Raw genomic sequence first — 12,500 nt, forward strand, 5'->3', positions numbered from 1 at the left:
GGCTGTGTGTGGTGGCAGTCACAAGTCAAAGTCAGCCATCTTGTGATCAGATGGGCTACACATTAACGAGTCCTCCTCACATGCAGGAAAAGCACTTGACTTTACGAATAAAGTGACTTGTATTATTGTTATTTAATGTCTACGATATCTATGGGTTCGGCACTTCATCAATAGCATACTGTTAGTGACTCATCCTTATAAATATTGTAACTGTCTGGAACTCTAAATAACTGATAGGGTATATTTTTGTTGTTGTTGAGAATTTAAACATTTCAACTAGCAATTATTTTAAGTGGCTCCCAGACACTGAACTAGAAACTGTCTTTAATTTTTATCAAGGAAGGGGAAACCATAGCCCTTATAATTGAGCTATTCCATTGTTGGTTGAGCAGAACTGACAGAGTTACAGGACCAACCAGGCCTGGATCTCATCTCTAACAGACAGAACTGGCTGAGTTACAGGACCAACCAGGCCTGGATCTCATCTCTAACAGACAGAACTGACAGAGTTACAGGACCAACCAGGCCTGGATCTCATCTCTAACAGACAGAACTGGCTGAGTTACAGGACCAACCAGGCCTGGATCTCATCTCTAACAGTGTGTCTCAATACCTGTAGTCCTATGTGTCTCTATACCTGTAGTCCTATGTGTCTCTATACCTGTAGTCCTATGTGTGTCTCTATACCTGTAGTCCTATGTGTGTCTCTATACCTGTAGTCCTATGTGTCTCTATATCTGTAGTCCTATGTGTCTCTATACCTGTAGTCCTGTGTCTCTATACCTGTAGTCCTATGTGTCTCTATACCTGTAGTCCTATGTGTGTCTCTATACCTGTAGTCCTATGTGTCTCTATACCTGTAGTCCTATGTGTCTCTATACCTGTAGTCCTATGTGTGTCTCAATACCTGTAGTCCTATGTGTGTCTCTATACCTGTAGTCCTATGTGTCTCTATACCTGTAGTCCTATGTGTGTCTCTATACCTGTAGTCCTATATGTGTCTCTATACCTGTAGTCCTATGTGTCTCTATACCTGTAGTCCTATGTGTCTCTATACCTGTAGTCCTATGTGTCTCTATACCTGTAGTCCTATGTGTGTCTCTATACCTGTAGTCCTATGTGTCTCTATACCTGTAGTCCTATGTGTCTCTATACCTGTAGTCCTATGTGTCTCTATACCTGTAGTCCTATGTGTGTCTCTATACCTGTAGTCCTATGTGTGTCTCTATACCTGTAGTCATATGTGTCTCTATACCTGTAGTCCTATGTGTCTCTATACCTGTAGTCCTATGTGTCTCTATACCTGTAGTCCTATGTGTCTCTATACCTGTAGTCCTATGTGTCTCTATACCTGTAGTCTTATGTGTGTATCTATACCTGTAGTCCTGTGTGTCTCTATACCTGTAGTCCTATGTGTGTCTCTATACCTGTAGTCCTATGTGTCTCTATACCTGTAGTCCTATGTGTGTCTCTATACCTGTAGTCCTAGGTGTCTCTATACCTGTAGTCCTATGTGTCTCTATACCTGTAGTCCTATGTGTCTCTATACCTGTAGTCCTATGTGTCTCTATACCTGTAGTCCTATGTGTGTCTATACCTGTAGTCCTATGTGTCTCTATACCTGTAGTCCTATGTGTCTCTATACCTGTAGTCCTATGTGTCTCTATACCTGTAGTCCTATGTGTGTCTCTATACCTGTAGTCCTATGTGTCTCTATACCTGTAGTCCTATGTGTCTCTATACCTGTAGTCCTATGTGTGTCTATACCTGTAGTCCTATGTGTCTCTATACCTGTAGTCCTATGTGTCTCTATACCTGTAGTCCTATGTGTCTCTATACCTGTAGTCCTATGTGTGTCTCTATACCTGTAGTCCTATGTGTGTCTCTATACCTGTAGTCCTATGTGTCTCTATACCTGTATGACTCATTAACCTCATGACTCTTGATGCAGGGTGTACAACCAGCCCAAGGTGAATAATACATTATTCTGTACCTTTGTTATTCTCCATTGTCCTTGCAAGGCATGGGGTTTCCAGAAACCGTGCAGCACTCTAATAAACTGTAATGAAAGGAATCCAAAGTATCAGTTATTTAATGCCAGCTGTAGTTCCCCTGTGAGGAAGTCATTATCACATATCACAGTGTGGTAGTTTACCCTGATCTAACACAGTCACTTAAAACATCAGTGATGGACACACTTGTTGGCTCTTTGATGTGTCTTTCATCATTCCAACCATCACAGCCTGGCTCTCTGAAGATCAGCTGATGTGGATACTTCAAGGCTGGAAGAGTTTTCTCGCTGAATAGCGACTGAATTGTGTTTATGGATATAGGGTTCTGTTTTTGTTTTTGTTCCTTTGTAGTTGAAGCAAACACAGATGTTCTGTGGCTTTGGCAGGGTGATAAACACTATGGGGGGGGGGGGGGGGTGATAAACACTATAGAGAGGTGGGGGGGGTGTGGGGGTTTGTGATAAACACTATGGGGGGCAGATAAACAACAAACATGTTTACAGCCACTGGGACCATCTACTCTGTGTTGTTGAGCTTTTATTTGACATGTGCAATGAGAGCTAATCTCTCTGTGGTCAGATAGAGAGACATGGACAGGTTCCCAGATGCAGATACTGGTCCAAGGCTTTAGGCAAATGATTATTGAAAGAAGGATTTTGTTCTCTTGTAGCTGTTCTCCACTGGGAAGATCAGCGGGACCAAAGTAGCGAAGCTCAAAGCCAGTTTCAGCCTGCTCCACGACACCTTGAAAAGGTAAGTGATCTCATCTCTCCCTGTCCATAGACGCTCCTTACATGTTTACATGGATAACAGAAAACACACTGTATGAGGCTGGACTGGACCTGTGCCATAGTATTGACCCATCAGTACCTGTTTAAAATGACCCACCAGTACCTGTATACACTGAGTATACAAAACATTATGAACATGATATTGTTTCCATGACATAGACTGACCAGGTGAATCCAGGTGAAAGCTATGATCCCTTATTGATGTCGCTTGTTAAATCCACTTCAATCAGTGTAGATGAAGGGGAGGAGACCGGTTAAAGAAGGATTTTTAAGCCTTGAGACAATTGAGACATGGATTGTGTATGTTTCATTCAGAGGGTGAATTGGCAAGACAAAATATATAAGTGCCTTTGAACAGGGTATGGTAGTAGGTGCCAGGCGCACCGGTTTGTGTCTAAAACTGCAACGCTGCTGGGTTTTTCACGCTCAACAGTTTCCCATGTGTATCAAGAATGGTCCACCACCCAGAGGGCATCCAGCCAACTTGACACAACTGTGGGAAGCATTGGCGTCAACATGAGCCAGCATCCCTGTGGAACGTTTTCGACACCTTACAGAGTCCATGCCCCGACGAATTGAGGCTGTTCTGAGGGCAAGAGGGGATGCAACTCAATATTAGGAAGGTGTTCTTAATGTTTTGTAGACTCAGTGTATAACTACCCTCGGACGCCCAGCTAAGGTGAAAGTCTGTGACAGAGTCTACTACCTACCAACACCTGTATCTGTGTACCACTAGCACCTCTGTGTGATCCCTCCTACCTGAGGGTGTTGAGCTGAGACAGCTGACCTCATCTCTGCCCTGTAATATGACCCATCAGTACCTGTGTGTGTGACCCGCTAGTGACTAGTACTTGTGTCTGTCTGTGACCCCCATCTCCCCACCCCAGCTCCCAGCAGTCAGAGATCCGGCTGCTGCAGGAGGCCAAGCGGTTCCGAGCAGAGCTGGAGCACCAGCAGAGAGAGCTGGAGAAGGCTGAGCAGTTCCCTGAGGGGCCGGACACAGAGGTCAGCCGCATGAGACAGCAGCTCCTCAAGTTCCACAACGACCTGCAAGAGGCAGAGGAGAGGGACTACCAGATGAACTACCAGCTAGAGTGGTGAGGGGACGAGTTGATTTAGATTACAGCTAACACACACACACACTGACTAGAGCCTAGTGTAGAGAGAGAGAGAGAGTGTGTGTGTGTGTGTGTGTGTGTGTGTGTGTGTGTGTGTGTGTGTGTGTCTTTCTGTCTGTCTGAGGTTAAGGGTATGCCCAGCTCCTGAGCCACTTGTTTAGTCCTGTCAGTCCTGGAAGTGGTATGGGCGGCAGGTAGCCTAGCGGTAAGAGCGTTGGCCCAGTAACCGAAAGGTTGCTAGTTCGAATCCCCGAGCCAACAAGGTGAAAAATATATCAATGTACCCTTGAGCAAGGCACTTAACCCTAATTGCTCCAGGGTAGCCATTGATCATGGCTGACCCTGGCAGTGACCCCAATATCTGAGGGTTTCTCAGGGGGAGTTGGGATATGAAAAAAATAAATATATATTTCCATTTTACACATGCGTATAATACATACTTGGACCTGTGTGAAACAGGACAAATATGAGCACCCACCAAATGATTTATTATTATTACGTGTGCCTCTGGCTCCAGCCAGCTGTGTCACTAGCCTCCTCCACTTGTTCTCAACAACACTCCTGTCCTTGTGTCCGAAAGGCCAAGCACGCCCCAAAACACAGCATGGAAAAGAACACAGCTGTCTGCTCTCTGCACAACAAATACACACACACAGTTAAACTGAAAGGCCACAGAGAGGCCATTGGAATATTGCTTAGCAACTGATGAAACAAGCTTGTGAAAAAAACAAAGAAAGAGGACATTAAAGGAAAGGTCTCTTCATCAGTAATTTAATCAGCAAGGACTAGGATATGGCTATGGTTACATCCCAAATGGCACCCTATTCCCTATATAATACACTACATTTGACAAGGGACCATAGGGCTCTGGTCTAAAGTAGTGCACTACATAGGGAATAGGGTGCCATTCGGGACGGACACTATGATTCACCAGGGTAGTAGCCTAGAACACATCGTTCCTGAAGATATGTCCTTTATATCTGTGGGTAGATGATATTCACATTGTTCCTGAAGATATGTCCTTTATATCTGTGGGTAGATGATATTCACATTGTTCCTGAAGATATGTCCTTTATATCTGTGGGTAGATGATATTCACATTGTTCCTGAAGATATGTCCTTTATATCTGTGGGTAGATGATATTCACATTGTTCCTGAAGATATTTCCATTATAGCTGTGGGGTAGATGATATTCACATTGTTCCTGAAGATATTTCCATTATAGCTGTGGGGTAGATGATATTCACATTGTTCCTGAAGATATTTCCATTATAGCTGTGGGGTAGATGATATTCACATTGTTCCTGAAGATATTTCCATTATAGCTGTGGGGTAGATGATATTCACATTGTTCCTGAAGATATTTCCATTATAGCTGGGGGGTAGATGATATTCACATTGTTCCTGAAGATATTTCCATTATAGCTGGGGGGTAGATGATGTACCTATTGTTAAGGCCTGCAACAGTAATTGAAATATTAGGCTAAATAAAAAGCATTGCTTACATTGCATTCTGACTAGATGTTGTAATGAACTATTCTGTCTCTTGTTGTATATGATCCTGTGAATGTGTATAGATGTGACTGTCAGTTTGGCAGCCTCCTCTCTTCCTCTGGTGAACTACCCTCCATACGACGGACAGATGCTCACCGCAAAGATGTCTTTAGATGTGCAATGTTAAGCCCTTGATCACAAGCCAGACAGATAGACAGGAATTCAACTGTCAGTCGTTTTAGCTTCAAATGCAGTATTTACAGATGACAGGAAGCAACACAAGTGCTGTGAAAGTAGCCTAGAGGCCTGCTTATCCACCCAGCAATTTCTCACTGAGGATTGTTTGTACGTGTCAGGAATTTAATATCTACCACTGGACTTTGTAAATATCAGAACCCTGTCAACAGTTGAACTCAGTTGAACATTTCACATAGTAGCAACTACTGACAAATGTGTTTTACTCAGATGTTGCCAAGAAACTCTTTTCTGAAAGCAATAAATATTTTCAGTGTGGCTACATGTATATCTTTCCCTGCCTCTTTTTATCAACTGGGTTAGAACCCTGATCATCTGTACTCCAAGACTGTGTTAGGGGGTTGAGCTAATGCCTAGGCAAGGTTACTTGAGGTTATTACACAACCACTTGTTACCTAAGCTTGTCTTCAACTTTTGTCACTTTTGCATCTTCTCTGTAAAGTATTTCTGAGAATTTGTGTTCAAGTTCCTTCCTCTTGTTTCTTCCTGTAAATCAGGGGTGTCAAACTTGTTTCATGGAGGGCCTAGTGTCTGCTGGTTTTTGGTTTCTCCTTTCAGTTAAGACCTAGACAACCAGGTGAGGGGAGTTCCTTACTAATTAGGGACCTTAATTCATCACTCAAGTACAAGGGAGGAGCGAACACCCACAGACACTCTGTCCTCTGTGGAACGAGTCTGACACGTGGTCTAAATGATGCCGCCTCTGTTTACAGTCTTACAGAAGAGAAGCTTCGCCTAGAGAAAGAGTATGAGACGCAACCCAAACCAGTTGTAAGTATCTCAGTGCAACAGTCACAGATGTATTTCCCACTGATAGTCATTCACATGATCTGTCCCATCATACAGCTGGCACCACAGCATGACATCCCTTGATGTCACGTACAGTAGTAAATCACTCATTTAGAAGCAGAGAAATGACACGTACAAAGTGAGAGTGCAGAGAAATAGACGGTATCTTTGCTGAGAGGCATCCTTGTCAAAATGCTTGATTGACGAGGCCGGCTTCTTGACAGTTCAGTCTCCTCATTGTCATTGAGTTGTGGTGTCATACATGCGTATGTAGGTGTCTAACACTAAGAGAGGTCAGATCATTGCTCTAATGTGATATTTTACATTACTCCTTTAATTAATGTTTTACTACAGTTGGTTTTGTTACAGTTAAATAGCAATTACTTTGTAACACCCAACAAAACAACTATATAATCACATTGTTACATATAATCAAATTCCCAAGAATGTCACGACCCAGCTTTTAGCTTTGATATCCGCTTCAATTAGCTGGCACGGTACGGGGGTATGTCCCATAACCCATTGCTCCTGGTGTGTCCTCAGGAGCTGGAGAAGCGTGCAAAGGCCCTGAAGGACAGCAGTGAGGACCTGAGGAAGGAGGCAGCTCAGAGGAGACAGGAGATACACAGCCTGCTGGAGGACATGGAGGCCAGGCACAAACTGATGACCAGGGAGCAGAGAGAACTGGAGGACAAGAAGGACATCACAGTAAACAACCAGGTGACAGGACTGAGGGTGGTAGAGGGGTGGAAGAGGGGTGGCAGAGGGGTGGTAGAGGGGTGGTAGAGGGTCAGTCTTGTGTTTAAAATACCATAGAGAAGGGCATTATATAAAAACCATTGAGGTAGAAGGGCTCATTGGTTTTTCTATAATGTCCTTCTCTATGGTGTGTTGTCTTGTGTCGCCAGGCTGATTTGGCCCAGCTTCTGTCTGTGCCTGGCCAACTGGGGAAGGAGATTGAGAGGATCAACAGGAAAAAGATGTACGTAAGATGTGGGTGGCTCTGAATTCATGTACTGGTAATGTGCTATACCTACCCTTCATAACTAACTCTGTAGCTACTACTAAAGAAGAAATTATGGCCTTGCTCATGAGTCATGGGAGGGAGACTCCCAACATAAATCTTGATCCAGTCCACAGTTTTTTGGGGCACCTACCAAGAGTAAACGCCTAACCCTACAGACCAATGTCTCTATGTCAAAACTGGCTGGAATGACATCTTTGCAAGCTGTTTTGCTCGCTGGGTTAACCCTACAGTCTCCCAGCCTGGTGTAATGTATGTCTTCCTCTGTGGTGGCCAGGGAGGTCGAGAAAAGTAAGGCGGCCCTGGACGAGCAGCTGTCTGAGATGGCGGCTCTGCAGAAGATGACGGAGGCCCGCTGCCGCTCCCTGGAGGAGGAGAAGAGGGAGGTGAGGAGGCAGGTGGAGGGGCGCAGGGCACACCTGGAGGCTGCCGAGAGGGAGTACGGCATGCTGCAGAAAGACCAGGAGATGGCCAAGGAGAAGGAGGTCATTATGATGGGACAGAGGTACAGGATTGGCTACAGACAATGTCCATTTATTTATAGCAGCGTCTATATGCAGCGATAGTGCATACATAACACTGTTGCTACATAGTTGCTGCCTTCTGAACTTTTGTTATTACGTGAGTTAAATCCCTGTATATTGATGTTCCCACCATCTTGTTTTCAAGGGGATCCCAACAGAATAAACCACAATGCATGAAAAAAAAATTGGGGCCACATGCACAGAACGGACAGAGATTGATGTGTCCCACAAGAGCAATAACATTATCTAATTATCCCCCATTCATTTTGACATGGTTTTCAATCATTCTAATCTGGATGCATTGGCTTGTATTGTCCCCTATTAGTCCAAACGCTGTCTCTCTTTAGAACCACCACAATTGCTGTGAAACCCCCACTGGGATCTGTCCTGCAGTGCCTTTACTGTTTCTCCCCTCTGGCCATAGCACAAGGACGGCACAAAAACCCATTTCACTGGAACTAGACTGAGATGGGAACCACATGCAGCAGCTCTATTGTTACTGGTTCTATGTAGTCTCTGGCAGATTTAAGGGGACAGTGCTGTGGGGAACAATGATAATGGGGTTTTCCTATGAATTCTCTCTCTCTCTCTCTCTCTCTCTCTCTCTCTCTCTCTCTCTCTCTCTCTCTCTCTCTCTCTCTCTCTCTCTCTCTCTCTCTCTCTCTCTCTCTGTATGTCTCTCTCTTTCTCCCTCTCTATCTCTCTATTTGTCAGAGGAATGCTGGACGTCAATACAGGCCACTGCATCATGGAAAGGAAGAGCGTGCAGGAGAACCTGGCACGGAAGCAGCGTGAGAGGGACCGGCAGCTCAGAGAGCTGAAGAAGGTGGAGCTGCAGCTCAAAATGGCCCAGGACGCGTTGGTCCACACCCAGCTACTGCATGACAAGACCAAGTCTACGGTTAGTTCACAGTTCACACACTCAGCTCAAACAGGCCCACAGTGTTCTGGTCTGTAATGATAGAGGATACTATGTAAAGATAGAGGATACTATGTAAAGATAGAGGATACTATGTAAAGATAGAGGATACTATGTAATGATAGAGGATACTATGTAATGATAGAGGATACTATGTAAAGATAGAGGATACTATGTAATGATAGAGCATACTATGTAATGATAGAGGATACTGTGTAATGATAGAGGATACTATGTAATGATAGAGAATACTATGTAAAGATAGAGGATACTATGTAATGATAGAGAATACTATGTAAAGATAGAGGATACTATGTAATGATAGAGAATACTATGTAAAGATAGAGGATACTATGTAATGATATCTATCTCTCACTTTAAAATGTCTTATTTTATAGATTTTATTTGGTTGACGTTTCATCCCCCAATAGCCTCTGTGCTTCCTTGATGATGTGTCCAGAGATCAAAGTGGTAGTGACACACATCACTCACAGGTTTACAAATGTCCACATGGGACATGAGTGACGAACAGAGAGAGGAACTGGAAAAGTGTCAGCAGATTTTACACCATAAAACATGAAAGACATTGGTGTAGTGACGCATTTGGAACTGCCCCTATTAATTACAGAAACCTTACACAATATAGTGTTCCCCCCAGTTTTATGAATTCAATCCAATTATTTATCTGTCATTATTTATTTCCTTAGTTTAATTATGATCGCAGTACGTTTCGCCTTCTGCCACGGTTGTATAAAACAGTACGCAACGGAGAGAAAGGGTGCGTCCCAAATGGTACCCTATTCCTTACAATAGGGCACTACTGTAAAAGTCGTGCACACTCTTAGAAAAAAGGGTTCCAAAAGGGTTCTTCGGCTGTCCCCATAGGAGAACCCTTTTTAGTTCCAGGTAGAACCCTTTTGGGTTCCATGTAGAACCCTCTGTGGAAAGGGTTCTACATGTAACCCAAAAGGGTTCTACCTGGAACCAAAACGGGTTCTTCAAAGGGTTCTCCTATGGGGACAGCCGAAGAACCCTTTTATGTTCTAGATGGCACCTTTTATGTTTAGAGACATGAATACTAAGAGATCTGAGGGGGGTTTGTTGTTCTTACAGAGGGATGCCAAACCCAAAAGTGACAGGATTCTAAAGACAAGACAGGAGTTACAGTTAGAAGTGGACAAGCTGAAGAGAAACCTGATTCATCAGGTAAATAGCATATGTTTGAAATCGTGTGTTTGTGTGTGTTTTTGATTTGTGTAAGGCATAAATATGTGCATGTGTGTGTGTGGGTGTGTGTGTGTAGCAACCAGTAGCTGAGGTGGAGACCCAGCTGGTGAAACAGTGTGTGGAACAGGAGCAGGAGCTGATGAGAGAGTCTCACAGACACAGAGAGGAGCTCCACACCCTCAGCTGTCTGACTCAGATCAAAGCTGATGAGAGAGAGCAGAAGTCCAGGGAGCGCCACAGGGCTGAGGTAAACAATTCAGACGAGCTGAGTAAAACACATTATATCAGATCAGAATTACCAGAATAAGAACATCTCAAGAAGTCAGGGACGACAGGGCTGAGGTAAAAAGAAGGGGCAGAGGTAAAATATCAGATCAGAAAAACATTATATCAGATCACTATAGAACAACTCACCATCAATGTTACCTCCCATTTTTTTGGGGCACTGAGCAAATTTCAGGTCTGCTGAGCGCAAACTTGAACTTTGTTAAAATTCTGTGCAACTTCCAGTGCGCATTTACTGTGAACACTGAGGCTGTACCCGCTTTAAGGTACAGGTTTAACAGTGGCTACAGTGGCTTGCTAAAGTATTCACCCCTCTTGGCGTTTTTCTTATTTTGTTGCCTTACAACCTGGAATTAAAATGGATTTTTTGGGGGTTTGTATCAACAAGAAATAAGCCAAAAAAACGGAAAACTTGAGCGTTCATAACTATTCACCCCCCCCCAAAGTCAATACTTTGTAGAGCCACCTTTTGCAGCAATTACAGCTGCAAGTCTCTTGGGGTATGTCTCTATAAGCTTGGCACATCTAGCCACTGAGATTTTGCCCATTCTTCAAGGCAAAACTGCTCCAGCTCCTTCAAGTTGGATGGGTTCCGCTGGTATATAGCAATCTTTAAGTAATACCACAGATTCTCAATTGGATTGAGGTCTGGGCTTTGACTAGGCCATTCCAAGACATTTAAATGTTTCCCCTTAAACCACTCGAGTGTTGCTTTAGCAGTATGCTTAGGGTCATTGTCCTGCTGGAAGGTGAACCTCCGTCCCAGTCTCAAATCTCTGGAAGACTGAAACAGGTTTCCCTAGAGAATGTCCCTGTATTCCTTCAATTCTGACCATGCTTCACTGTGGGGATGGTGTTCTCTGTGTTGGGTTTGCGCCAGACATAGCGGTTTCCTTGATGGCCAAAAAGCTCAATTTTAGTCTCATCTGACCAGAGTGCCTTCTTCCATATGTCTGGGGAGTCTCCCACATGCAAACGTGTTTGCTTATTTTTTCTTTAAGCAATGGCTTTTTTCTGGCCACTCTTCCGTAAATCCCAGCTCTGTGGAGTGTACGGCTTAAAGGGGTCCTATGGACAGCTACTCCAATCTCTGCTGTGGAGCTTTGCAGCTCCTTCAGGGTTATCTTTGGTCTCTTTGTTACCGCTCTGATTAATACCCTCCTTGCCTGGTCCGTGAGTTTTGGTGGGCGGCCCTCTCATGGCAGGTTTGTTGTGGTGCCATATTCTTTCCATTTTTTAATAATGGATTTAATGGTGCTCCGTGAGATGTTCAAATTTCTGATATTTTTTTATAACCCAACCCTGATCTCCACAACTTTGTCCCTGACCTGTTTGGAGAGCTCCTTGGTCTTCATGGTGCCGCTTGCTTGGTGGTGCCCCTTGCTTAGTGGTGTTGCAGACTCTGGGGCCTTTCAGAACAGGTGTATATATAATAAGATCATGTGACAATTCATGTGACACTTAGATTGCTCACAGGTGGACTTTATTTAACTAATTATGTGACTTCTGAAGGTAATAGGTTGCACCAGATCTTATTTAGGGGCTGAATAGATATGCACGCACCACTTTTCCGTTATTAATTTTTTTGAATTTTTGGAAACAATTATTTTTTTAATTTCACTTCACCAATTTGGACTATTTTGTGTATGTCCATTACATGAAATCCAAATAAAAATCAATTTAAATTACAGGTTGTAATGCAACAAAATAGGAAAAACGCCAAGGGGGATGAATACTGCAAGGCACTGTATGTAGGCTACTGTGGCTATTTGATCATAATGTAGGCCCACCAGAGTGGCCTACCATCAAAAACAATGGAGAAAATACATCCCAAAACATTTTAACATGGAAATAGCTGTTTTATTATTCAGCTTTCCGTAGCAGCCAATGTGTGGTGTTCAATGTAGGCCTACATTCTATGAGACTTTTGAAAAAAACATGCAGGGCTTGACATTAACTTTTTTGACTGAAAATGTTGTTGTGTTGTATGATGCAAGAAACCACTTTACAAAATAAAATGCGTTATTATTCCCATACCATTATTACAGAGAATCAGACAAA

The 12,500-nt window shown here is 43.5% G+C and overlaps 1 protein-coding gene across 1 annotated transcript in view; it reads left to right on the forward strand.

The window, feature by feature from the left end:
- Positions 1-2,682: 2,682 nt before the first annotated feature.
- The window catches only part of LOC121562075 (coiled-coil domain-containing protein 146-like), a gene marked incomplete at its 5' end in the record, with an annotated part of 48,622 nt that continues 38,804 nt past the window's right edge, over positions 2,683-12,500 (forward strand). The window contains 9 exon segments of the mRNA XM_045219913.1: positions 2,683-2,765; positions 3,691-3,900; positions 6,385-6,442; positions 7,004-7,180; positions 7,369-7,442; positions 7,762-7,989; positions 8,723-8,909; positions 10,041-10,133; positions 10,231-10,401. Of these exon segments, the coding sequence (XP_045075848.1) occupies positions 2,683-2,765; positions 3,691-3,900; positions 6,385-6,442; positions 7,004-7,180; positions 7,369-7,442; positions 7,762-7,989; positions 8,723-8,909; positions 10,041-10,133; positions 10,231-10,401 (1,281 nt within the window).

The sequence above is a fragment of the Coregonus clupeaformis genome, unplaced genomic scaffold, assembly GCF_020615455.1.
Source record: "Coregonus clupeaformis isolate EN_2021a unplaced genomic scaffold, ASM2061545v1 scaf2893, whole genome shotgun sequence".
Taxonomy (NCBI): domain Eukaryota; kingdom Metazoa; phylum Chordata; class Actinopteri; order Salmoniformes; family Salmonidae; genus Coregonus; species Coregonus clupeaformis.